The 23,824-nt window shown below is 36.2% G+C and overlaps 1 protein-coding gene across 1 annotated transcript in view; it reads left to right on the plus strand.

Moving 5' to 3' along the window:
* COG5 (component of oligomeric golgi complex 5) overlaps nucleotides 1-23,824 on the plus strand; it is a 316,096-nt gene that overhangs the window by 177,197 nt on the left and 115,075 nt on the right. Inside the window, exons 9-10 of the mRNA XM_043588598.1 lie at nucleotides 2,435-2,547; nucleotides 2,803-2,880. Of these exons, the coding sequence (XP_043444533.1) occupies nucleotides 2,435-2,547; nucleotides 2,803-2,880 (191 nt within the window). The remainder of the gene's footprint in view (nucleotides 1-2,434; nucleotides 2,548-2,802; nucleotides 2,881-23,824) is intronic.

Raw genomic sequence — 23,824 nt, forward strand, 5'->3', positions numbered from 1 at the left:
CTCTGCCCCTCCCCTACTTGCCCTCTGTCTCTCAAAAATAAACCAACCTTAAAAAATTAAAAAAAAAATAAACCTAGAATTGTTGAAAAACTATAAGGAAGCAGCTTATAAACACAGCCTCTGGTTTTCTTGATTTCTTGCCCCCCCCCCTTTTTTTTTGAGAGAGAGAGAGAGAAAGAGAGGAGAGAGAGCATGTGTTGGGGAGGGGCAGAGAGAGCGGGAGAGAGAGAATCCGAAGCAGACTCCACACCCAGCACCAACCCTGACAGTAGGGCTCAGTCACACAACTGTGATGATTGTGACTCAACAGTGAAATTATGACCCAATCTTGAGATCATGACCGGAGTTTAAATCAGGAGTCCATGCTTAACTGACTGAGCCACCCAGGCGTCCATCTTGCCCTCTTTAAAACAGGATAAACTATTCACTCATGGGCTCTTCTGCATGGCTTTCAAGCTTAATTTGGATTGGAATTTATACTTTTCAATTTGAGACTAAGATTCCTTTTTTTTTTATGTTGAAACATTTTAAATCTGCACAAATAGCTGTGTATATGTATTACATACAAGAACATTCTTAGACATCACTTTCAAGAAATTTAACATTGATACATTAATATTATTTAATGTTTAATCCATATTCAACATTTTTCACTTGTTCCCCAAAATATTCTTTATAATAGTTTTTCCCTCAGCTTGAACCAATCAGGGATTATGCTTTTCTGTTAGTTATCTTATGTCTTTACTCTCCTTTAATCAAAACAACCCCATTGCCTTTTTTGTCTTTTATGGCATTAACATGTTTGGAGATCCCCATAATTTGAATTTATCTGGATTTATCTGATTGTCTCTTTATGGGTATATTCAGAATAAACAAGCTAGTAAGGTAATGTTGTGTATTTACCATGAACATCGTATCTGTAACCACCAAAATTATGTCTGTCTCATTACTGCTGATGCTAAATGAAATCATCTCATTACTGTGGTGTATGCCCGATAGCTCCTTATAAGATTGCTTTCTTTTCTTTGTGATTAGTAATTTGTGGTGCATACTTTGAGACCATGTGAATATCCTGTTTTTCATTAACATTTCCTGCAGGGTTTTAGTATCCAATGATTATCTTTCCCTCAATTAATTATTTTACTAGTAGTTGCCAAATGATGATTTTTTTCTATTACTCCACTGCATTTATTAAGTGACATTCTTCTGTAAAGAGAAATTTCCATCCTTTTTGTTTTTTTTTTTAAGTTTTTATTTAAATTCCATTTAGTTAACATAGAATGTAATATTAGTTTCATAATGGACTGCCATACGGTACCTGGTGCTCATCACAGTAAGTGCGTCCTTTTTAAACATTTCAGTTTTCACTATGAATTCACAAATTGTTTTCAATCAGTATTTTATGATCCATTTTCATCCCTATTATTTTGGATGGTCAAAAGTTCCCTAATTCATTTTGGGGAAACCCCTTCCAGTCAAGGTCCTATGTCCTTTGACAAATCTCCATTTGACTTTGAACACTTCTTTGCTCTCTGGCACAGTTGTACCACACATATCTTCTGTTTTCACTGCTCCAAATGTGGAATCACCCTTTTCTTCAGTGAGCCCTGGTTTCTTTTACTGGGGAAGGGGAATGGTGCCTACAAGTCATAATTTGGGCACTTGGTATATTCATTTCTGTTTAGGAATCACTGTCTCCTTGCCCTTTCAGTGGACAGAGTCAAGAAATACCTCTAATCCTCATTACATATTTGTATCTTTATTCTGTTTATGGGGAGAACCTTCATTTACACTTTGCAAAATGAACTTACAGTAATTTCAGGATGGCTACACCAGTATCACATCCAGCAACAAATTGACTAAGTACTATAAATTCTTTACAATTCTTTTTGCCTCTAAAATCACTCTCACTAAAGTTAGGGTTCCATAATTAAACATTACTTGAATTAATTGTTTTCCCCTCTGTGGTTGTATTATGAGTTTGATGTATAGTTGGTTTCATTTGTTTCTGTATTTATTTGCATTTTGTTTTAAAGTTTGCTTTTTTCTTTCTATTTAAACTTAAATTTATTTTGAAATAGGTAAAACATTTATATGCCTCATAAAGACTCCCTACTTCTATCCCTGTTTCTTTCACCTTGTCTCCTACCACTCCCACCACCACTTGTAGAAAACTATTTTCTGTTTTGTGTTTTATCTCGTGTGTGTGTGTGTGTGTGTGTGTGTGTGTGGTGTGCCCGAGTGTGTGATCTTATTTTTCTTCCTTTCTTAAACATTAAAGGTTAGGATGCTTTTTTATATTCCTCATAAGAAATTATTTCTTAAAGTAGGAGCTTCTTACTTTTTTTTAAGCTTGGATATGCTTTTTGTATTAACATATTTTCTTTTATTTGAAAAGTTTTATTTTTCATACTTCTTTGTCACTCATAAACAGGGGGACCGGGACGCTCAACTATGCCAACCCCAGGAAACACTGCAGCTTTTCGTGCTTCTCTCTGGACTAATATGGAGAAACTTGTGGATCATATTTGTACTGTTTGTGGACAGGTAAGAATTTTAGAGAGTGGAAAGAACATTAATTATGGATTAATGCCTTGTTGCGCCAAGTTGTGTGACGTTGGTCAGCTATCTTAAAATCCCTGAGCATTCAAAATACCTACATTAGCTGATTATAATATTGATAGAATAACTCTAGCAAAATGCCTCTTTCTTTCCCTTGCTATTTCTAGTACCTAAGCTTTACATTTGTTTCATTTGAAAATACCCAATTGTATACAATCTCCCCCTCTCTGCCTTTTTTAGGTACAACATCTACAAAAAATATTAGCCAAGAAGAGAGATCCTGTTTCTCATATTTGGTTCATTGAAGAAGTAGTTAAGGTATGTTTAGATGAAAATATTTTTTATCTCTTTATTGAAGAATGCAGGGAGAAATGAGCCAGCATTGTTTGTGTTCCTACCTTACAGAGTGGCTACATGTCAAATAGCCGTAGGAATTGATTTCTCGACAACAACAAACTTTCTTTTTAGTATATGTATAAGCACATTTGTTTATTGAGTAAATACTACCAGTAATACATTTTATAGGCTAATTTCTGAAATGCATAAACTAATTTCTAATTTTCCATCATATAAATGATTTATTGTAAATGTTTTTAAAGTTCCACTAGAGAATAAGATGAAAATTTTGGGTAAATAAGAGGTTTAATTGGTGGTTATTATAATGTCTTATAGTCTTTACTGAAAATGGAATGGTAAGATCCATTCGGTTGTTAATTTTTCCTATAAAGCACATTGCTGTATTCATTTTTCATATTCTGAAATTCTCCCTTCTGTTATCCACCAATACACTGGCCTCATGGGCTATAAGAATTCCTTCCATGCATAGAAATCTCTGACTCTACATTTTATTTATTCATCTTGATATGTTTTTGATAAGGAATAATACAGAGGGATTATTCTATTTATCATTTAATCTTGACACATAAGTGTTCCAAAGAAAAAAATTCTCTAAATTTCCAGTGTTACGGTATAGTGTCCTTTGTAAGGTCAAAATTTAGGCATTTATATATTATGTTATGGATCTCTAAGACCACCCCCAAGTTTGGTTATTTGTTAGAGAATTCACAGCATTCAGCATATAGTTGTGCTTCTGGCTATGATTTATTACAGCAAAAGGATAGGAACCAAAATCAACTTCAAGAAAGGAAAATCAGCAATAGGAAAAAGGCATATAGGATGAAGTCCAGAGGTAACCAACTGAAAGCTTCCAAGGGTCTTCTTTTACAGGAGAGAGAGGACACCTTTAATTCATCTAGCAACAGCATGCATAAAATGTCCTCTGGGGAAGTTCATCTTGCGCGTAGGAGTTCAGGGTTCTCATCAAGAGTCAGTTAGCCTAGCATGTACCAAAATTCCAGACTCCTGAAAGAAAAGCAGCTGTTTGGTGTAGACCACATTATTGGTACAAACAGTTTAGGTATAGCGAGCATTCTTTTTTTTTTTTATATGAAATTTATTGACAAATTGGTTTCCATACAACACCCAGTGCTCATCCCAAAAGGTGCCCTCCTCAATACCCATCACCCACCCTCCCCTCCCTCCCACCCCCCATCAACCCTCAGTTCTCAGTTTTTAACAGTCTCTTATGCTTTGGCTGTCTCCCACTCTAACCTCTTTTTTTTTTTTTTTCCTTCCCCTCCTCCATGGGTTTCTGTTGAGTTTCTCAGGATCCACATAAGAGTGAAACCATATGGTATCTGTCTTTCTCTGTATGGCTTATTTCACTTAGCATCACACTCTCCAGTTCCATCCACGTTGCTACAAAAGGCCATATTTCATTTTTTCTCATTGCCACGTAGTACTCCATTGTGTATATAAACCACAATTTCTTTATCCATTCATCAGTTGATGGACATTTAGGCTCTTTCCATAATTTGGCTATTGTTGAGAGTGCTGCTATGAACATTGGGGTACAAGTGCCCCTATGCATCAGTACTCCTGTATCCCTTGGGTAAATTCCTAGCAGTGCTATTGCTGGGTCATAGGGTAAGTCTATTTTTAATTTTCAATTTTCTGAGGAACCTCCACACTGCTTTCCAGAGCGGCTGCACCAATTTGCATTCCCACCAACAGTGCAAGAGGGTTCCCATTTCTCCACATCCTCTCCAGCATCTATAGTCTCCTGATTTGTTCATTTTGGCCACTCTGACTGGCGTGAGGTGATACCTGAGTGTGGTTTTGATTTGTATTTCCCTGATAAGGAGCGACGCTGAACATCTTTTCATGTGCCTGTTGGCCATCCGGATGTCTTCTTTAGAGAAGTGTCTATTCATGTTTTCTGCCCATTTCTTCACTGGGTTATTTGTTTTTCGGGTGTGGAGTTTGGTGAGCTCTTTATAGATTTTGGATACTAGCCCTTTGTCCGATATGTCATTTGCGAATATCTTTTCCCATTCCGTTGGTTGCCTTTTAGTTTTGTTGGTTGTTTCCTTTGCTGTGCAGAAGCTTTTTATCTTCATAAGGTCCCAGTAATTCACTTTTGCTTTTAATTCCCTTGCCTTTGGGGATGTGTCGAGTAAGAGATTGCTACGGCTGAGTGTCAAGTAAGAGATTGCTACGGCTGAGGTCAGAGAGGTCTTTTCCTGCTTTCTCCTCTAAGGTTTTGATGGTTTCCTGTCTCACATTCAGGCCCTTTATCCATTTTGAGTTTATTTTTGTGAATGGTGTGAGAAAGTGGTCTAGTTTCAACCTTCTGCATGTTGCTGTCCAGTTCTCCCAGCACCATTTGTTAAAGAGACTGTCTTTTTTCCATTGGATGTTCTTTCCTGCTTTGTCAAAGATGAGTTGGCCATACGTTTGTGGGTCTAGTTCTGGGGTTTCTATTCTATTCCATTGGTCTATGTGTCTGTTTTGGTGCCAATACCATGCTGTCTTGATGATGACAGCTTTGTAGTAGAGGCTAAAGTCTGGGATTGTGATGCCTCCTGCTTTGGTCTTCTTCAAAATTCCTTTGGCTATTCGGGGCCTTTTGTGGTTCCATATGAATTTTAGGATTGTAGGTATAGCGAGCATTCTTAACTGACAACCATGAGGACCCTCTTAAAATCCAAGTCCCAAGTACCAGCCAAGGACCAGCCTTGCAATTAGGCATTTTTAACTATAGCAATCTCAGACCCGCTGTATAAACTCATTTTTGCGTATATGTATACTTATGTTGGTATATACCTACTTGCATTATTCTGCTTCATATTTGGCTTTTAATTGTATGAAAGAAATAATAAGATGCTTTTGTCAATTTGCATAGTAATTAATTTTTTCAATTTTTAAAATTCCACTTAGTGAACATACAGTGTGTCAGCAATTCCATACATCATGTGGTGCTCATCAACAAGTACACTCCTTAATCCCCTTCACCTATTTAACCCATCCCCTCCTCCCACCTGCCTCATCTGTAGTAACCATCAATTTGCTCTCTAGAGTTAAGAGTCTGTTTCTTGGTTTCTCTCTCTCTCTCTCTCTCTCTCTCTCTCTCTTTCCCCTTTGCTTCTTTTGTTTTTTAAACACGTGAATGAAACCATGCGGTATTTGTCTTTCACTGTGTTATTTTGCTTACCATTATACTCCCTAGGTCCATTCATGTCATTGCAAATGGCAAGATTTCATTCTTTTTTATGGCTGAATAATATTTCATTATATGTGTATGTATATACACATATATGTATACACACACATATATGTATATATATTATATGTGTATCCATACACTCCACATTTTGTTTATCCATTCATCAGTCAGTGGACACTTGGGCTGCTTCCATAATTTGGCTATTGTAAATAATGTTGCTGTAAACAAATGGGTGCATGTATCCCTTTGAATTAGTGTTTTTTTGTTTTCTTGGGTAAATACCCAGTAGTGTGATTGCCGGATTGTAGGATAATTCAATTTTTAACTTTTTGAGGAACCTCCATACATTTTCCTGAGTGGCTGCATCAGTTTGTATTCCCTTTAACAGGGCACAAGTTTCCTTTTTGTCCATATCCTCACCAACACCTGATATTTCTCATTGTTGGTTTTAGCCCTTCTGACAGGTGTGAGGTGACAGTGCATTGTAGTTTTGATTTGCATTTCCCTGATGGTAAAGGACGATGAGCATCTTTTGATGTGTCTGTTCGCCATTTGTATGACTTCTTTAGAGAAATGTCTGTTCATATCTTCTGCCCATTTTTAAATTGGATTATTTGATTTTTGGGTATTGAGTTTTATAAGTTCTTTGTAAATTTTGGATACCAACCAGATGTGTCATTTGCAAATATCTTTTCCCTTTCTTAGGTTGCCTTTTAGTTTTAATATTTCCTTCCCTGTGTAGAAGCTTTTTATTTTGATGTAGTCCCCAATAGTTTATTTTTGCTTTTGTTTCCCTGGCCTCAGGGAACCTATCTAGAAAAAGTTGCTACAGCCAATGTCAGAGAAGTTATTGTTTCTGTCTCTTGTATAATTTTTGTGGTTTCAGGTCTCACATTTAGGTCTTTAATCCATTTTGAATTTATTTTTGCGTATGGGGTAAGAAAGTTGTCTGCTTTCATTCTTTTACATGTAGCTGTCTAGTTTTCCCAGCAAGATTTGTTGAAGAGACTATTTTTTCTCTCTGCATTTTCTTTCCTACTTTGTTGAAGATTGACCGTATAATTGTGTGTTTATTTCTGGGTTTTGTATTGTTTTCTATTGATCTGTGTATCTGTTTTTGTGCCACTACCATACTGTTTTGATTGCTGCAGCTTTGTTATATAACCTGAAGTCCAAAATTGTGATGCTTCCAGCTTTGTTTGTCTTTTTCAAGATTGCTTTGACTATTTGGGGTCTTCTATGGTTCTATACAAATTTTAGGAATGTTCTCGTTCTGTGAAAAATGCTGTTGGTATTTTGATAGGGATTGCATTAAATGTATAGATTGTTGTGGTAGTATAGGTATTTTAACAATATCTGTTCTTCCATGAGCATGGAATATCTTTCCATTTCTTTGTGTCCTCTTCAGTTCCTTTCATCAGTGTTTTATAGTTTTCAGAGTATAGGTCTTTCACTTCTTTGGTTAGATTTATTCCTAGGTTTCTTATGCTTTTGGGCGCAATTGTAAGTGGGATTGTTTTCTTAATTTCTCTTTCTGCTGATTCATTATTGGCATATAGAAATGCAATAAATTTATGTACATTGATTTTGTATCCTTCAAATTTACAGAGTTTATTTATCAGTTCTAGCAGTTTTGTGGGGTATTATTTATGTTACCTATATATATAGTATCATGTTGTCTGAAAATAGTGAAAGTTTGACTTCTTCCTTACCAATTTGGATGCCATTTATATCTTTTCGTTTTCTGATTACTATGGGTAGGACTTCCAGTACTGTGTTGAATAAAAGTGACAAGAGTGGACATCCTTGTCATATTCCTGACCTTCAGGGAAAGGCTCTCAGTTTTTTACCATTGAGGACGATGTTAGCAGTGGGTTTTTCATAGATGGCCTTTATTATGTTGAGGTGTGTTCCTTCTAAACCTACTTTGTTAAGGGTTTTTATCATGAATGGATGTTGTACTTTGTCAAGTGCTTTTTCTGCATCTATTTAAATGATAATATCATTCTTATACTTTTATTGATGTGATTGATTCTTTTATTGTGTCACATTGATTTATGAATATTGAACCATCCTGGCAACCCAGGAATAAATCACACTTGATTGTGGTGAATGATTTTTTTAATGTATTGTTGGATTCAGTGTGTTAGTATTTTGCTGAGGATTTTTGCATCTATGTTCATCAGAGATATTGGCCTATAGTTTTCTTTTTTAGTGGTGTCTTTATCTGGTTCTGAGATCACGGTAATGTTGGCCTCAGAATGAATTTGGAAGTTTTCCTTTTGTTCTATTTTTTTAAACCATATATATTTTAAAAGTTTATTTATTTATTTTGAGAGAGAGAGAGAGAGAGAGACAGCATGAGTAGGGGAGGGGCAGAGAGCAAGTGGGGGGGGATAGAGAGAGAGAGAGAGAGAGAGAGAGAGAGAGAGAGAGAGAGAGAGAGAAAAAGAATCCCAAGCAGGCTTCACACTGCCAGCGCCAATTCCAATGTGGGGCTCCAACTCCTGAAACTGAGATCGTGACCTGAGCCGAAACCAACAGTTCGACACTTCACCAACTGAGCCAGCCAGGTGCCCCCTTCCTTTCTGTTTTTTTCGAGTACTTTGAGAAAAATAAGTATTAACTTTTCTTTAAATACATGGTAGAATTTGCCTGTGAAGCCATCTGTTCCTGGACTTTGTTTGTTGGGAATTTTTGGATTATTGAGTCAGTTTCTTTGCAGGTTATTGGTCTGTTCAAGTTTTCTATTTCTTCCAGTTTCAGTTTTGGTAGTTTATATGTTTCTAGGAATTTATCCATTTCTTCTAGGTTGCCCACCTTGGTGGCATATAGTTTTTCATAATATTTTCTTCTAATTGTTTATATTTCTATGGTGTTGGTTGTTATTTCTCCTCCTTCATTTGTGATTTTTTTTTAAGTTTATTTATTAATTTTGAGAAAGAGTGTGAATGGGAGAGGGGCAGAGAGTGCGGGAGAGAGAGAATTCCAAGCAGGCTCCACGCTGTCAGCACATAGCCCAATGCATGGCTCGATCCCACATACTGTGAGATCATGACCTGAGCCAAAATCTAGAGAAGTTGGACGCTTACCACACTGAGCCACCCAGGCTCCCATCTCATTTACGATTTTTAAAATTTGAATTATTTATCTTTTTTTCTTGATAAGTTTGACTAGAGGTTTATCAATTTTACTGATATTTTTCAAAGAACCAGCTCCTGCTTTCATTGATCTTGTTTTTTTTTTGTTTTTTTGTTTTTTTGTTTTTTTAGTTTCTATATCATTTATTTCTGCTCTAATCTTTATTATTTCCTTCCTTTCACTGGTGTTAGATTTTGTTTGTTGTTCTTTTCCTAGCTCCTTTAGGTGTAAGGTCAGACTGTTTATTTGAGATTTTTCTTGCTTCTTAGTTAGGCCTGCATTGCTTTATACTTAGCTCTTAGAACTGCTTTTGCTATCTCAGAGGTTTTGTATCATTGTATTTTCTTTTACATTTGTTTCCATGTACCTTTTTATTCTTTTATTTTCTGGCTGACCCATTTATTCTGTAGTAATCTGTTATTTAACCTCAATGTATTTGTGTACTTTCCAGATTTTTTCTTGTGGTTGATTTCTAGTTTCCTATTTTTGTGGTCAGAAAAGTTGCCTCGTATGACTTGACTGTTTGTGAATTTGTTGAGGCTAGTTTTGTGGGCTGATAGGTGATCAATTCTGGAGAAGGTTCCATGGGCTCTTGAAAAGAATCTGTATTCTGCTTGAGGATGGAATGCTCTGAATATGTCTGTTAAATCCATCTGGTCCAGTTTGTCATTTAAAGCCATTGTTTATTTGTTGATTTTGTTTAAGTAATCTGTGGATGTAAGGGGAGTGTTAAAGTCCCCTACTGTTATGGGGCAGCTGGGTGGCTCAGTCAGATGAGCGTCTGACTTTAGCTCAGGTCATGACCTCACAGTTTGTGAGTTCAAGCCCTGTGATGGGCTCTGTGCCAACAGCTCAGCACCTGGAGCCTGCTTCGGATTCTGTGTCTCCCCCTCTCTCTGCCCCTCCCCTGTTTGCATTCTGTCTCTTTCTCTCTCCCTCAGAAATAAACATTAACAAAAAATTTTAAGTCCCCTACTATTATTATATTATTATAAATTATGTTATTAACTGTTTTATGTATTTGGATGCATAAATATGTACAGTGTTTTATCTTCTTGTGGGATTGCCTGCTTTATGATTATCTACTGTCTTTGTCTCTTGTTACAGTCTTCATTTTAAAGTCTATGTTGTCTGACATAGGTATTGCTACTCCATCTTTTTTTTTGGCATCCTTTTGCATGCTTGATGTTTATCCATCCTCTCCCTTTAAATCTGCAGGCGTCTTTCTGTCTAAAGGAGTTTCTTGTAGGTAGCATATAGATGAGTCTTGTTTTTTTTTTATCCATTCTGTCACTCTGTCTTGATGAGAGCATTCAGTCCATTTACATTCAAAGTAATTGATACATATGTATTACCTTTTTTTACCTGTTTTGTGGTTGTTTGTGGAGACTTTCCTCTGATCCTTTCTTGTCTTTCATAATTTGATTGTTTTCTTTAGTGATTTTTTGGATTTCTTTCTCTTTAGTCTTTGCATATTTATTTGTGGTTTTTTGATTTGTGGTTACCATTGGGTTTGTATGTAACATATTCTGTATATAGCAGTCTATATTAAGTTGATGGTTATTTAAGTTTGAACCCTTCTTTTACTTCTTCCCACATTTTAGGTATATGTTGTCGTATTTCACATTCTTGTATTTTGTGAGCTCCTTGACTGATACTTGACAAATTTATTTTTACTTTTGTGTTTATTTATTTCTTTTTATTTTTGTGTTTTCTATCTTCATACTGTCACTTTGGTCTCTCCTTTTTACTGATAGAACCTCCTTTATTATTTTTTGCATTTTTTTTTTATTTGAGAGAGAGAGAGAGCACTGAAGTAGAGTAGGGGCAGAGAGGGAGAGAGAGAATTCCAAGCAGGCTCCACTCTGTCAGGGCAGAGCCCAGCACAGAGCTTGATCCCATGAACCATGAGATCATGACCTGAGCCAAAATCAATAGTCAGATACCTAACCAACTGAGCCACTCAGGTGCCCCTAGAGTCCCTTTTAATATTTCTGCTTTGCTTTGCTGGTTTAGCAGTCATGGACTCTGTGAGTTTTTGTTTGTCTGACAAAATCTTTATCTCTCTTTGTATTCTGAATGATAGCCTTGCTGGATAGAATATTCTTGGCTGCAGGTTTTATCCATTCAGTACATTGACTATATCACACCATTCCCTTCTGGCTTGGAAAGTTTGTGCTGAAAAGCCCCTGGTAGCTTTAGGGAGTTTCCCTTTTATGTAACTGTTCTTTTCCTTTAAAAATTTTTTCTTTACTATATTTTGCCATTTTAAATGTAATATGTCTTGGTGTGAATCTTTTTGTTGACTTTGTTGGAGGTTCTCTATGCCTACTGGTTCTGGATATTTGTTTGCTTCCCTAGATTAGGGTAGTTTTCAGCTATTGTCTATTCAAATAAACTTAATGCCTCGTTTTCTTTGTTGTTGTCTTCTAGGACTCCTTATAATGTGAATGTTACTATCTTGGAGTCACTGAGTTCCCTAAGTCTACTCTTATTTTCCATTATTCTTTTTTCTGTGTTCAGCTTGATTACTTTCCATTACTCTGTCTTCTAGGTCATTGATTTGTTCCTCTGCTTCTTCTAGCATTCTGTTCATTCCATCATGTGTGTTTCTCACTGCATTTATTGAGCCCTTTATCTTTGCTATGGTATTCCGTATCTCTGTGTTCAGGGTCTCACTTATGTCTTCCACTCTTATCTCAAGTCTAGTAAGTATCCTTATGATATTTACTTTAAATTCTCTATCAGGCATGTTACTTATATCTGTTTTTCCTGGATCTCTGGCCATTGTCTTGTCCTGGATTTTTCATTTGGGTTCAATTTCCCTGTCTTCTCCTTTTGTCTTAAGTCTCTGTGCCTGTTTCTCTGTGTTAGGAAAGTCACTTATGTCTCCTGTCCTTGAAGGTAATGGCCTCATGAAGAAGAAGTCCAACAGTGCCCTGCTGTGTAGCATTCTTGTTCCCTAGGGCTTGGTACTTCTGGGAGTGTGTCCAATGTGTACTCTGTGTGATCAGCTATTGTGTCCTAGCTGCCTTTTCTTTCAGGCCAGTCATCTGCAGAGGCTGTCTTTGTGTGTTATGGGCTGTGTTTGGCCCCTGGCCTGAATGTGGCGCATTTTAACTGTGTTCTGGTCTGCTTTTGAAATGAGACCTGTTGGCACTGCTGCTGGAAGCAAGGCCCTACAAAATTCCCAGGTTGGGAGACATGGTGTTTAAGGGGTTTGGACTGGTCTTCTGGGGGAGGGGGCCTGCTGGGACTGAGGCAGGTGTGACTGGGAGGAGCAGTTCCACTGGTGAATGATGGGGGCAGGGCTTGGTGCAAGCAAGTTAGGTAGGGAGTGTGGGTATTGTGCTGCTTCCCCTAGGTGGCTCTGTGCTTATGCTGAGGTTGCTGGAGGGAAATGGTCCCAGCTGTTGCCTTTGTTCCTGATGGGTTCTCTCCCTGAATGCTGCCTTTCTAGGGCATGCTTTGAGATGAATGCTGCCTTTCTAGGACATGCTTTGAGATGAACAGATAATCTCCCTACTCTGTACCCCTGGTGCTCTTCAGATCACTGTTTCCATGCTGTATGTTCACAAGTTGTTTGCCTGCCTTCTTTCCAAGAGCAGCCCCAGTGCCTCTGTGCTGTCCCCAAGCCATACCTGCTGATCTTTAGTACTCCAGGTTAAGTCCTGCTGGTCGCAAAACTCATGAAATTCAGCCCCTCTCACTTTCCAAACCAATTGTTATTGGGGATTCATTTTCCCTCTATGCTCGTCCTGTGTGCTAGTGTCTCTCACCCTTCTCTACAGTGGTGGCTCCCTTTCCACCTTAGTGGCCACGATTGGTTTTTCTCCCAAACTGTGTCTCCACACTTCCTACTTTCTTCAAGTGGCCTCTTCTCTTCTTTAGTTGTAGAGTTTGTTTTGCCAGTCTACAGGTCAATTTCTCAGATATTTAGGATGATTTGATACTTATCTATTTGTATTCATGGGACTAGGAGAGCCTAGGGTCGTCCTACTCTGTCACCAGCTTCCCCTCTCTTGTATAGCTATTAAGTCTTTACATTTACTGGTGGAATGGATAACTAATATCAGGCCTTAATGTTTACAGGCAAGCAAATGCACATGCAGTGTTACCATTCATCTTATTCAATCATTATATTAACTCATGAAATTTTTCACTGAATTAAAAATAAAAACCAGTAAAGATTGATCTTTCTTTCTTAGGCTATTTAAAAATGTAGTCCTATACAACACACATATTTATATATAAATTTTGATGTAAATTTCCAGTTTAGTTGATCTTTGTTCTTTTACAGCAATGTTTATGAAAAAAATTTAAGTCCTTCTTGGAATTCAGTGTACTCATGTATATTCAAAACAGATCGATCTTTTGTGCAAAGCCCAAAATAACTTGATCTTAAATACTTGGGATTTCCAGAGCCAGAGAAAAGTAACAAAACAGAACAAAACCCTCAAAAATATCCATCACATATTGCAGATAAAGCACATAACTATCACTATATTTACCATAGTTTGTTTAGTCTTTTTCTTTATTGCAAAGCTATGGACAAATATTTTTGCTAATTACATAATACCACGTAAGGACATAATTATTCTAATGAAAATAATTATTGATGGCAACAGAATCTTTGTAGAGAGTGTAGGATTTCTAGGATAATTGGAGTCCCCAAATAATGACCCTTTAAATCTTCAGAGAAGTTTAAACTTTTGAGTAGGTAATGATATATATCTGGTGTTTTGGGTCATTGAAGAATGATATCTGGACCCAAATCTCTAAACCTTTGTGTAATCTCTTTTTGAGGACAAGGTTATGAACAGACAGTTCTTTTTAACACTACTAGTTTTTGCAATTCCAAGATTTTTAAGAAGAATGTGTCTTGGTATTGAAAGTTCTTTCTAATTTAATGGTTTTAGCCTTTCTAATCTGTGAATATATGTACTAAAAACAAAATTTGTAAATAATTCAAGATGAAACAGTATTAGAATTATGCCATATGCATTCTACAGTATCTGTTTGGAAATTAATGCTTTTTTCCTCAGGAAGATTATTTCTAGCAAAGTTAAGTTGGAATCTACCTAGAACACTTTTTAAAAATTTTTGTGTTCAAATATTTATAAGTAATAGTCTATATTTTGAAGTTTATTGAAGGTTAAATTGATAGTTTCTCTTTGGTTTATAATATGGAATAGTTCATACTAAGCCCACTTATATCACCTTTACATCTTTTTGATGTATTTTTATATCATGAGTTTAAAATAAAACTGGACCAATTATATTAGGTATAACAATCTTAGGAATATAATTTAAATGTAGAGGCTTTTTGAAAGCTATTCCTTGATAAGATAACTAATTCTGCTGCTGCTTAATTTATTAAGACAAACTTATTTTCAGTCTATTGTACAATTTGAAAGGCATATTCATACCTATCAATTTTGGTATCTTTTAACACCAGTGAAGAGTTCTAGTGTCACTATATAATCATCAACACTGTATATAACATTCTGATAAAGTGAGTGTAGCAAATTATTGACAGATTATTCAGAATCCACACAGTGGAAAACAGGTTGTAGATTCTCATCTGCAGAATGAAGCCAGTTTATTTGTATGTAGATAGGATACTTTCATTTTCTAAGCCAGGAATTTTTATCATCGAACAAAGTCTTGTAATCATGTGTGTAGGATGTATTAGGCTAAATTTGGAATGTGTTCAGAGCTTTGAGCAGCTATAGTACTAATGAGAATTTTAACTGTGAAAAAGAATGTGTTTTATTCTTTTAGAAATATCAAATGATTTGGTGATAAGATTAAAGATTCAAAAATTTTAGGACATTCAAACATGAAATATTTTAATGTTTTGAGAAAAATGCTTACTTAACTCATCTGTCTATGACATCTTAATTTGATTTAAAAAGTAAGTAGCAATAAGCCAGAGTCTAAGTCAGATATCATCAGTAAATACTCTCATCCATAAAGGGTAGAAGGTTTTTGCTTTTACTATCTTGGGGACCAAATTTTCTGAAGAGTCCTCTCACTACAATAGAAATAAATTCTAGGTAAATTGGAGAGGTATACCATGCAATGCACTTTTGGGCCTGCAAAAGATAAGAGAATCTCTGAGGGGCAAAGATGCATATACAGATATACTTATGCATATACAGAAGCAGATAAAATAGTTGAAACTTAATGGGGATTTGTGAGCTATAAGTCATTGGAAAAGCCAGAGTTGACCTCAAGTCAGATGCCCATGTCAGTGACGGGATCAGTCCAGTAGGCTCTGGGGCTCTAAAATGAACCTATCAGAGTTGCATTAATCTAAGACCTGTGTGGGTGACTAACATGGTTCTCTGTTGGTAACAGTATCTCACTCCCACAAGAAACAAATGCACATCCTCTGTAGAGAAGAGCATTTTTCGTTTTAGCCATCAGAATTGAGCACATAATAACGTGAGCCAAGTAACAGCTCATAGTAAAAAAGGCACCAACCGTATAAATAAACAAGAATCTATGATTGAAAGACAGTCAGTCAGTAGGAAAAAATGAAGGCAATGAAAAACAGATCTTAGACTCCTATCAGACTTCTGAAGGACACTATGCACTTCATAAGTTAGAATTATCTGAAAAAGAATCTAAAATACCTGTTTATGATATATTTAAAGAATACAGAGTGGAATAAAAAATGAGAAACAAAAGACTCTTAAAAAATGACCAGTTCTTTAAAAAGAACCAAACAGAACATTTAGGAATTTAAAATAAAATCATTGAAATAAAAATGCAGATAGATTAAACAGATATTGCATAAAGTCAAAGAATAAATTGGAGGATGACAGAATTGATGAATTTATCCAGAATGCAGCATAAATTAAAAATACGGGAAATGTAAGAGGTTAAAAATTATGGAGGATTAAATGAGGTTTTAATATAAGGTTGTAATTGGAAAAGGAAAGCTGGCAAACTAAAAAGAAAAACCATATGATTATCTCAGTACATGAAGGAAAAGCATTTGACAGAATCCAACATCTGTTCCTGATAAGAACTCTTAGCAAACTAGGAATAGAAAAGAGCTTTCTCAACCTGAAAAAAGGCATTTAGGAACAAGGAACAGGTAAAATCGTACTTAATCATGAGGACTGAATGCTTCTCTCCTAAAATCAGGGAGAAGGCAAGGTTTTCTTTCTGTTCTCACTGCTTCTATTTAATGTTGTCCTAGCTAGTGGAATAGAAGAAGAAATAAAAGATTTCCAGTTTGGAAAGGAAAAAGTAAAATGGTCTCTGTTTACAGATGACATAATCATCTATGTAGAAAATTTGATGGGATCTTTAAATAAATAATAAAAAGCTACCAGAACTAGTAAGTCACTTAGTACAAGATTACAGAAGATAGATCCAATACAAAAAAGTCAATTGTATTTCTATATATTGGCAATGTACAATTGAGAACTGAAAATAATTCCATATGTAGTTGCATCAAAGAATATGAAATACTTCGGAATAAATCTGTTAAAAGATGAATATCATCTGTATACTGAAAACTGTGAAAATTGCTGAAATTAAAGAAAACCTAATTAAATGAAGAGAGATACCTTATTTATGGGTTGGTAGATTCACTGTTGTTAAGATGTCCATTCTTGCCAAATAGATCTATAATCCCAACAGATGTTTTGGAAAAATTGACAGGCTGAATCTAAAATTCAAATAGAAGTACAAAGGCCATGGGATACCCAACACAGCTTTGAAAACGAAAAGCCGAATTGAAAGGCTTAGCATTATCTGATTTCAGGACTTAGAAAACTACCTTATTCAAGAAAGTGTGGTGTTGTTGTAAAGTCAGAGACCTTAGATCACTGATGCAGAATAGAAAGTCCAAAAATACACTCATGTGTATATGCAGAACTGATTTTCAAAACAAGCTTCAGAGACAATTCAGTGGTGACACAGTAGTTATTTTAACAAATAACACTGGAACATTTGGGTGCCCAAATGTAAGACTTAAAATTCTAAAACTGATTGGAGGAAGAAAATAAAACTTTGTGACCTTGGGATTGGCAAAGATTTCTTCAATGCAACACCACAAGCTTGATCCATAAAAGAAAAAAAAAACCCGCAACCCTGATATTTTATTTCATTTTTATTTTTGTTTATTTTTTCCAACCCTGGTATTTGAGACTTAATCAAGATGAAGAATTCCTGCTCTGCAAATGACTTCATTAAGAGAATACAAGACAAGGTATAGACTGGGAGAAAATATTTGCAAATCATATATCGAATAAAGGATTTATGTCTAAAAAGAACTCTCAGAACTCACAAAGCAACTTGTCAGTTTTTAGACTGGGACAAAAGGTTCAAACAGACACTTGGTAGATAGATGTCAAATAAGCACATACCTAAAATTTTAAAGGCTGGCAGTGCCAAGTGTTGGTGCTGGTGAGGTTATAGATTGACTGAAATTCTTATATGCTGCTGATGGGAAACGTAAACTTGTACAACCACTTTGGAAGGCAGTTTGGCAGATTCTTGAAAAGTTAAACATACACTTGGTACGTGACTACTCAGTGTACCCCCATGTATTAATCCTAGAGACATGAAAGAGTATATCCACGAAAGACTTGCATACCAATGTTTGCTAGCAGCTTTTTATTTAATAGCTGATAACCTTGAATAACCCAAGTATCCATAACATGTTAATGGATAAACCATGGTAAAGCCACATAACGGAATATAATCAGCAACAAAAAGAAATGAACTACTGATACATGTGAAAACATGAATTAATCTCAAATTTATGTTGAATGGACGACCCCAAAGAGAAAAGGATATATTCTACAATTCTGTGTAAAGGCAGTCTTTGCTTTACATGGGATTATATTTACTAAAATGCATGCAGGTTCGACCTATGTCCTTGCTTTGTATGTGCATGAGTTTTTGTTAACACTGTACCATGCAAAACAAGGACTTCTTGGAATATAAAATTCTGGAAAATACAACTATTCTATTGTGATGGAAACCCATCGGTGGTTATATAAGGAAGAGGTACGGTGGAGGAGGTTGGGGAGCCACAAAAGGGAGAAATTATAAGGGGGCAAAAGTTATTAATAGACTGTTAACTAAGAAGATATGCAAGTGGATAATAATGATGTACATAAAACCTCAAGATAAGTCATAAGGAAAATGCAAATCCAAACTACAGTAAGATTCCACTGCACAACCAGTGGAATCAAAATGACTATCATTAACAAGTGTTGGTGAAGATGTGGAGAAACTGTAACACTCATGTATTGCTGGTGGAAATGTCAAATAGTGTTGTGCCTTTGGAAAACATTTTGTCCATTCCTCAGTATACACTCACCATATGATTCAACAGTTCCATTCCTAGATACTTACCAAGAGAAATGAAAACCTGTGTCCACAAAGAGGGTCTATGCACAAATGTTTCTGGCAGCCTTATTCACAGTAACCAAATACTGGAAAAAATCTAAATGTCCATCACCTGGTCAATGGATGAACAAAATGTAGTATATTTATACAATGCAGAACTATCCCACAATAAGAGGAAACAAAATACTTATATATCAAACTATGTGGATAAGCCTTCAAAACATAAGTGTAAGTGGTCAAACTCAAAATGTGGGATTTTGTTTATATGAAATTTCTGTAAAAGCAAAACTATAGATAGAAGGCAGATAAATGATAGTCACTGGGTGCTAGAGCAGGGTTTGGTGTGTGCATGATAAAGAGGGAGCTTCTGTGATGACAGGATTCTTCTAAAACTGAATTGTGCAGGGGCGCCTGGGTGGCGCAGTCGGTTAAGCGTCCGACTTCAGCCAGGTCACGATCTCACGGTCCGTGAGTTTGAGCCCCGCGTCGGGCTCTGGGCTGATGGCTCAGAGCCTGGAGCCTGTTTCCGATTCTGTGTCTCCCTCTCTCTCTGCCCCTCCCCCGTTCATGCTCTGTCTCTTTCTGTCCCAAAAATAAATAAACGTTGAAAAAAAAAATTTAAAACTGAATTGTGTTGATGGTTCACAACTGTAAATTCACTGAAAGTCATGTATCTGATTAAGGGCTGGTATTCAGAATATATACATTGTATAGGATACAATATGTGTTTTGTATTGCACCAACTCAAAACAAGGTAACAAAATAACATCAGGGTTATTTGAAGAAATTGCTGGTTCTGGGCCTAGCACTAAGAAAATTGAAGGTGAACATGGAATATCTTGTGCTAGAAAGTAAAGAAATGCTCCAAAACTGATCATCAAAACAAGTAAGGTCAGTAGTGGATTTTAACCTATTGAGTAAAATAAAAATTCAGAGGTCCATATATCAGGCTAGACAGACAGATGATGGACTGACAAATGAAAAGGGAAAGCTCTTCCTTATGATGGACTGCCAGTTAAGGAAAATAGAACAATGAAATTTAAAAGGTAACTGGTATTTTTTTACTTATTTTGAGAGAGAGAGAGTGAGAGAGAGAGCAAGTGGGGAAGGCGGAAAGAGAGAGAGAGAGAGAGAGAGAGAGAGAGAGAGAGAGAGAGAGAGAGAGAGAATCCCAAGCAGGTTCCATACCACCAGTGCAGTGGGGCTCAACCTCACAAACCAATTATGACCTGAGCCAAAGTCAGATGCTTAGCCAACTGAGCCACCCAGGTGTCCCCAAAAGATAACTGTTTTGCAGCTATTATAGTCAAATCTGATTCAGACAATAATTATCAGTGGATGCTAAATCTAGGAGAAGGGGACTTTGATAAGGAGCAATATATTTACATGATGTTAAACTGTTTCCCAGTAATTACTAATTCCAAAAGGAAAGGTAGTAACTATACAGTAGAAGAATCAAACAGCACTTTAACTGCATAATCAAAATTAAAACCCCCATTACCTTGCAGATATACATGATATGCTGAGAACAGATTATTCATGTTGTATTCAAGACAGAAATGCCTAACCTGAGTCTAATTATGTGGAAACAAGATAAATCCAAATTTGGGACATTCTGTAAGATAACTAGTCTTCAATGCTTAAAAATATCAGTGATATAAAAGACAAAGATTGAAGAGTAGTTCCATAGTATGAAAGACTTTATGTAAAGACATATGACAGCTAACTGTAAAATATATGATGCTGGTCTAGTTCCTGTTCCAGAAAAAAAACAGTGCTATAAAAAACATTGGACAGTTCATGAAATTGGAATATGAAAGGTATATTAGATATATATGTAACAAGGTTAAAAATCCCAAGTTTGATAACTGTATTATGGTTATCTAGAAGAATGTTTTTATATCAGGAAGTCACTTAATTATTTAGTTGTACAGAGCTCTGATGTGTACAACTTACTCTCAGATGTTTGAGAGAGAGAAGGAGGAAAGGAGAGAGAGAGAGTGATGGTGATAAAGCAAATGTGGTTCAGTGTTGGTAATCAAGTGGTGAATTGGAGTGAACTGTAGAAATGGGGGCGGGGGTTATTCCTGCAACTTTTCCTCTAAGTGTAAAATTTTTCTATACGTTCATAATTAAAGTTTAAGGGAAAAAAGATATCATGAAAAATTATATGCCAACTAATTTTAAAAGGCAGGTGAAACAGACACATTTCTAGAAAAATAGAACTTTTCCAAAATTGTTAAAGTACGATTAGACACTATGCATAGTCCTTTAACCTTCAAAGAAATTGAATTGCTAGTTCAAAGTCTTTCTACCAAGAAACCAGTAGTCTCATGGTTTGTCAAGCAACTTCTACCAAAAGTTCAAGGAACAGATCATTTTGCTGTTGTTGTTTTCTTAGAGACAAAGAAAACTCCCTCACTCATTATGAGACTAAAATGACCTTTATACCAGTTCAGGATTACAGGAAAGGAAAATTACAGTCCAATCATGCTGAGGCATGTAATATTAAAGAATCTTAAAATATTAGCACACCAAGCACAGCAGTAAGTAAAAAAGATACAACTATCTCAGAAGTACAGAAAGAATTAATGATGATAAAAAGTGCCAGCCAACTAAGAGAAAGGAAGTTTCTTAAATTGATAAAGGATATCTAATAAAACTGTTAACAGTCATCGTTCTCATTGATAAAATGTGAAAAGCATTACCTTTACAGTCATGGAAAAGGCCAGATGCCCACTATCCTTGCTTCTCCTCAACATTGTCCTGGAGGGGCCGACCTAACATAATAAGAGAAAAGAAAAAGAAAAGAGAAAGAAAGGAAGGAAGAAGAGAGAGAGATGGGGGGAGGGGGAGAAAGGAAGGAAGGAAGGAAGGAAGGAAGGAAGGAAGGAAGGAAAGAAAGAAAGAAAGAAAGAAAGAGTTCAAATATACCAGAGGGATTCATTCCTATTGCTTTTCTGCACATTTAAACAAATATTAGACCTATCCGAATCATCAGAAAGCTGCATGAGTATCTCTGGAGAATTGAACTAGTCTATGACTGCCTATAGTTTAAGACTGATACCTTCATTGTGGTTCCAACTTTTAGGCTGTTCTTTCCCTCTCTCTCTTCTTTTGTCTTTCTCTCTGTACTATTTCCTTATAAACTTTTTCGTACTGTGTATCAAATGCTTGCCTTCGAGATTCCTGGACATGAACACAACTCTGTATTTAGTACTGATTAGGGTCATCTGTAATACCTCTTGTCAACCACATTTAACAATGTCAGGGTGGGGGGGAAGTTCTCTCCAAACGTTTTTCCTAATTTGAGTGAATAAACTCTTTATATTTCTATCCTCTCTCTGATGTAATTATTACTTGTTTGTATAATAATAAATGTTAAAATACCCAAAATGTGTAAGTTCTGTGCGACACACTAATCATTTTTGGCCAAAGTGGTAATGCTAGACCCTTTTTCTATGTTAAACAATTAGAACATTGCTGAGTATTTAAATTGTTTTCATCTTTCATGCAGATGGGTTAGAATCCTGTTGGTGCAGTTGATAGAAGCTGTAGTGAATAGATATATGTGAGCAGAAGTCAAGTAAAAATGCGAATGCTTTGAAAGTGCTTAAACACCCTTAAAGTCACTCTAGCTCTTTTCTTTTAAATTTTGCTCTCCATTACCTGTGGAATGCTTAAATAAAATTTCTAATTCACGTTTGACCTATGAAAGGAGATACTATCTGATACGGAAATGAGCATATTTACAAAATGTAACTGAATGCTTTGCTGGGCACTGGGATAAAAAGTTCAGTAAAGTAACATAGTCCTTGCCTTTAGATGACTTCTTTCCTCACTGGTTTTGCTTTCTAGTCATAGTTGTTCTGTTCAAGGGACTTATTTGTTATGATATTCTGTGGAAATACTAACAGAAAATATCCTTTAATAGTTTATAGTGGTACAGTCTTAAAGTATCTGAAGAAGGAAAGCTTATTGTAGGAAGACCTAAAGAAGAATTCTTTTTTTTTTTTTTTTTTAATTTATGGTCAAATTGGCTAACATACAGTGTGTAAAGTGTGCTCTTGGTTTTGGGGTAAATTCTCATGGTTCATCGTTACATACAACACCCAGTGCTCATCCCAACAAGTACCCATCTCAATGCCCATCACCTATTTTCCCCTCTCCCCCACCCCCACCCCCCCCATCCACCCTCAGTTTGTATTTAAGAGTCTCTTACGGTTTGCCTTCCTCCCTCTTTGTTTGTAACTATTTTTTCCCCTTCCCTTCCTCTGGGGAAGGTCTTCTGTTAAGTTTCTCAAGATCCACATATGAGTGAAAACATATGATATCTGTCCTTCTCTGACCGACTTACTTCATTCAGCATAATACCTTCCAGTTCCATTCACATTGCTGCAAATGGCATGATTTCATTCTTTCTCATTGCCAAGTAGTATTCCATTGTATATATAAACCACGTCTTCTTTATTCGTCAATTGATGGACATTTAAGCTCTTTCTATAATTTGGCTATTGTTGAAAGCACTGCTATAAACATTGGGGTGCATGTGCCCCTATGCATCAGCACTCCTGTATCCCTTAGATAAATTCCTAGTAGTGTTATTACTGGGTTGTAGGGTAGTTCTATTTTTAAATTTTTGAGGAACCTCCATACTGTTTTCCAGAGCAGTTGCACCAGTTTGCATTCCCATCAGCAGTGCAAGAGGGTTTCCGTTTCTCCACATCCTCACCAGCATCCGTAGTTTCCTGAGTTGTTCATTGTAGCCACTCTGACTGGCATGAGGTGATATCTCAGTGTGGTTTTGATTTGTATTTCCCTGATGATGAGTGACCTTGAGCATCTTTTCATGTGTCTGTTAGCCATGTGGACGTCTTCTTTGGAAAAGTATCTATTCATGTCTTCTGCCCATTGCTTCAGTGGATTATTTGTTTTTGGGGTGTTGAGTTTGGTTAAGTTCTTTATCGATTTTGGATACTAGCCCTTTATCCAATATGTCATTTGCAAATATCTTTGCCCATTCCATCAGTTGCCTTTTAGTTTTGTTGATTGTTTCCTTTGCAGTGCAGAAGCTTTTTATCTTGATGAGGTCCCAATAGTTCATTTTTTGCTTTTAATTCCCTTGCCTTTGGAGATGTGTCAAGGAAGAAATTGCTGTGGCTGAGGTCAAAGAGGTTG

Source organism: Prionailurus bengalensis, chromosome A2, assembly GCF_016509475.1.
Source record: "Prionailurus bengalensis isolate Pbe53 chromosome A2, Fcat_Pben_1.1_paternal_pri, whole genome shotgun sequence".
Lineage (NCBI taxonomy): Eukaryota > Metazoa > Chordata > Mammalia > Carnivora > Felidae > Prionailurus > Prionailurus bengalensis.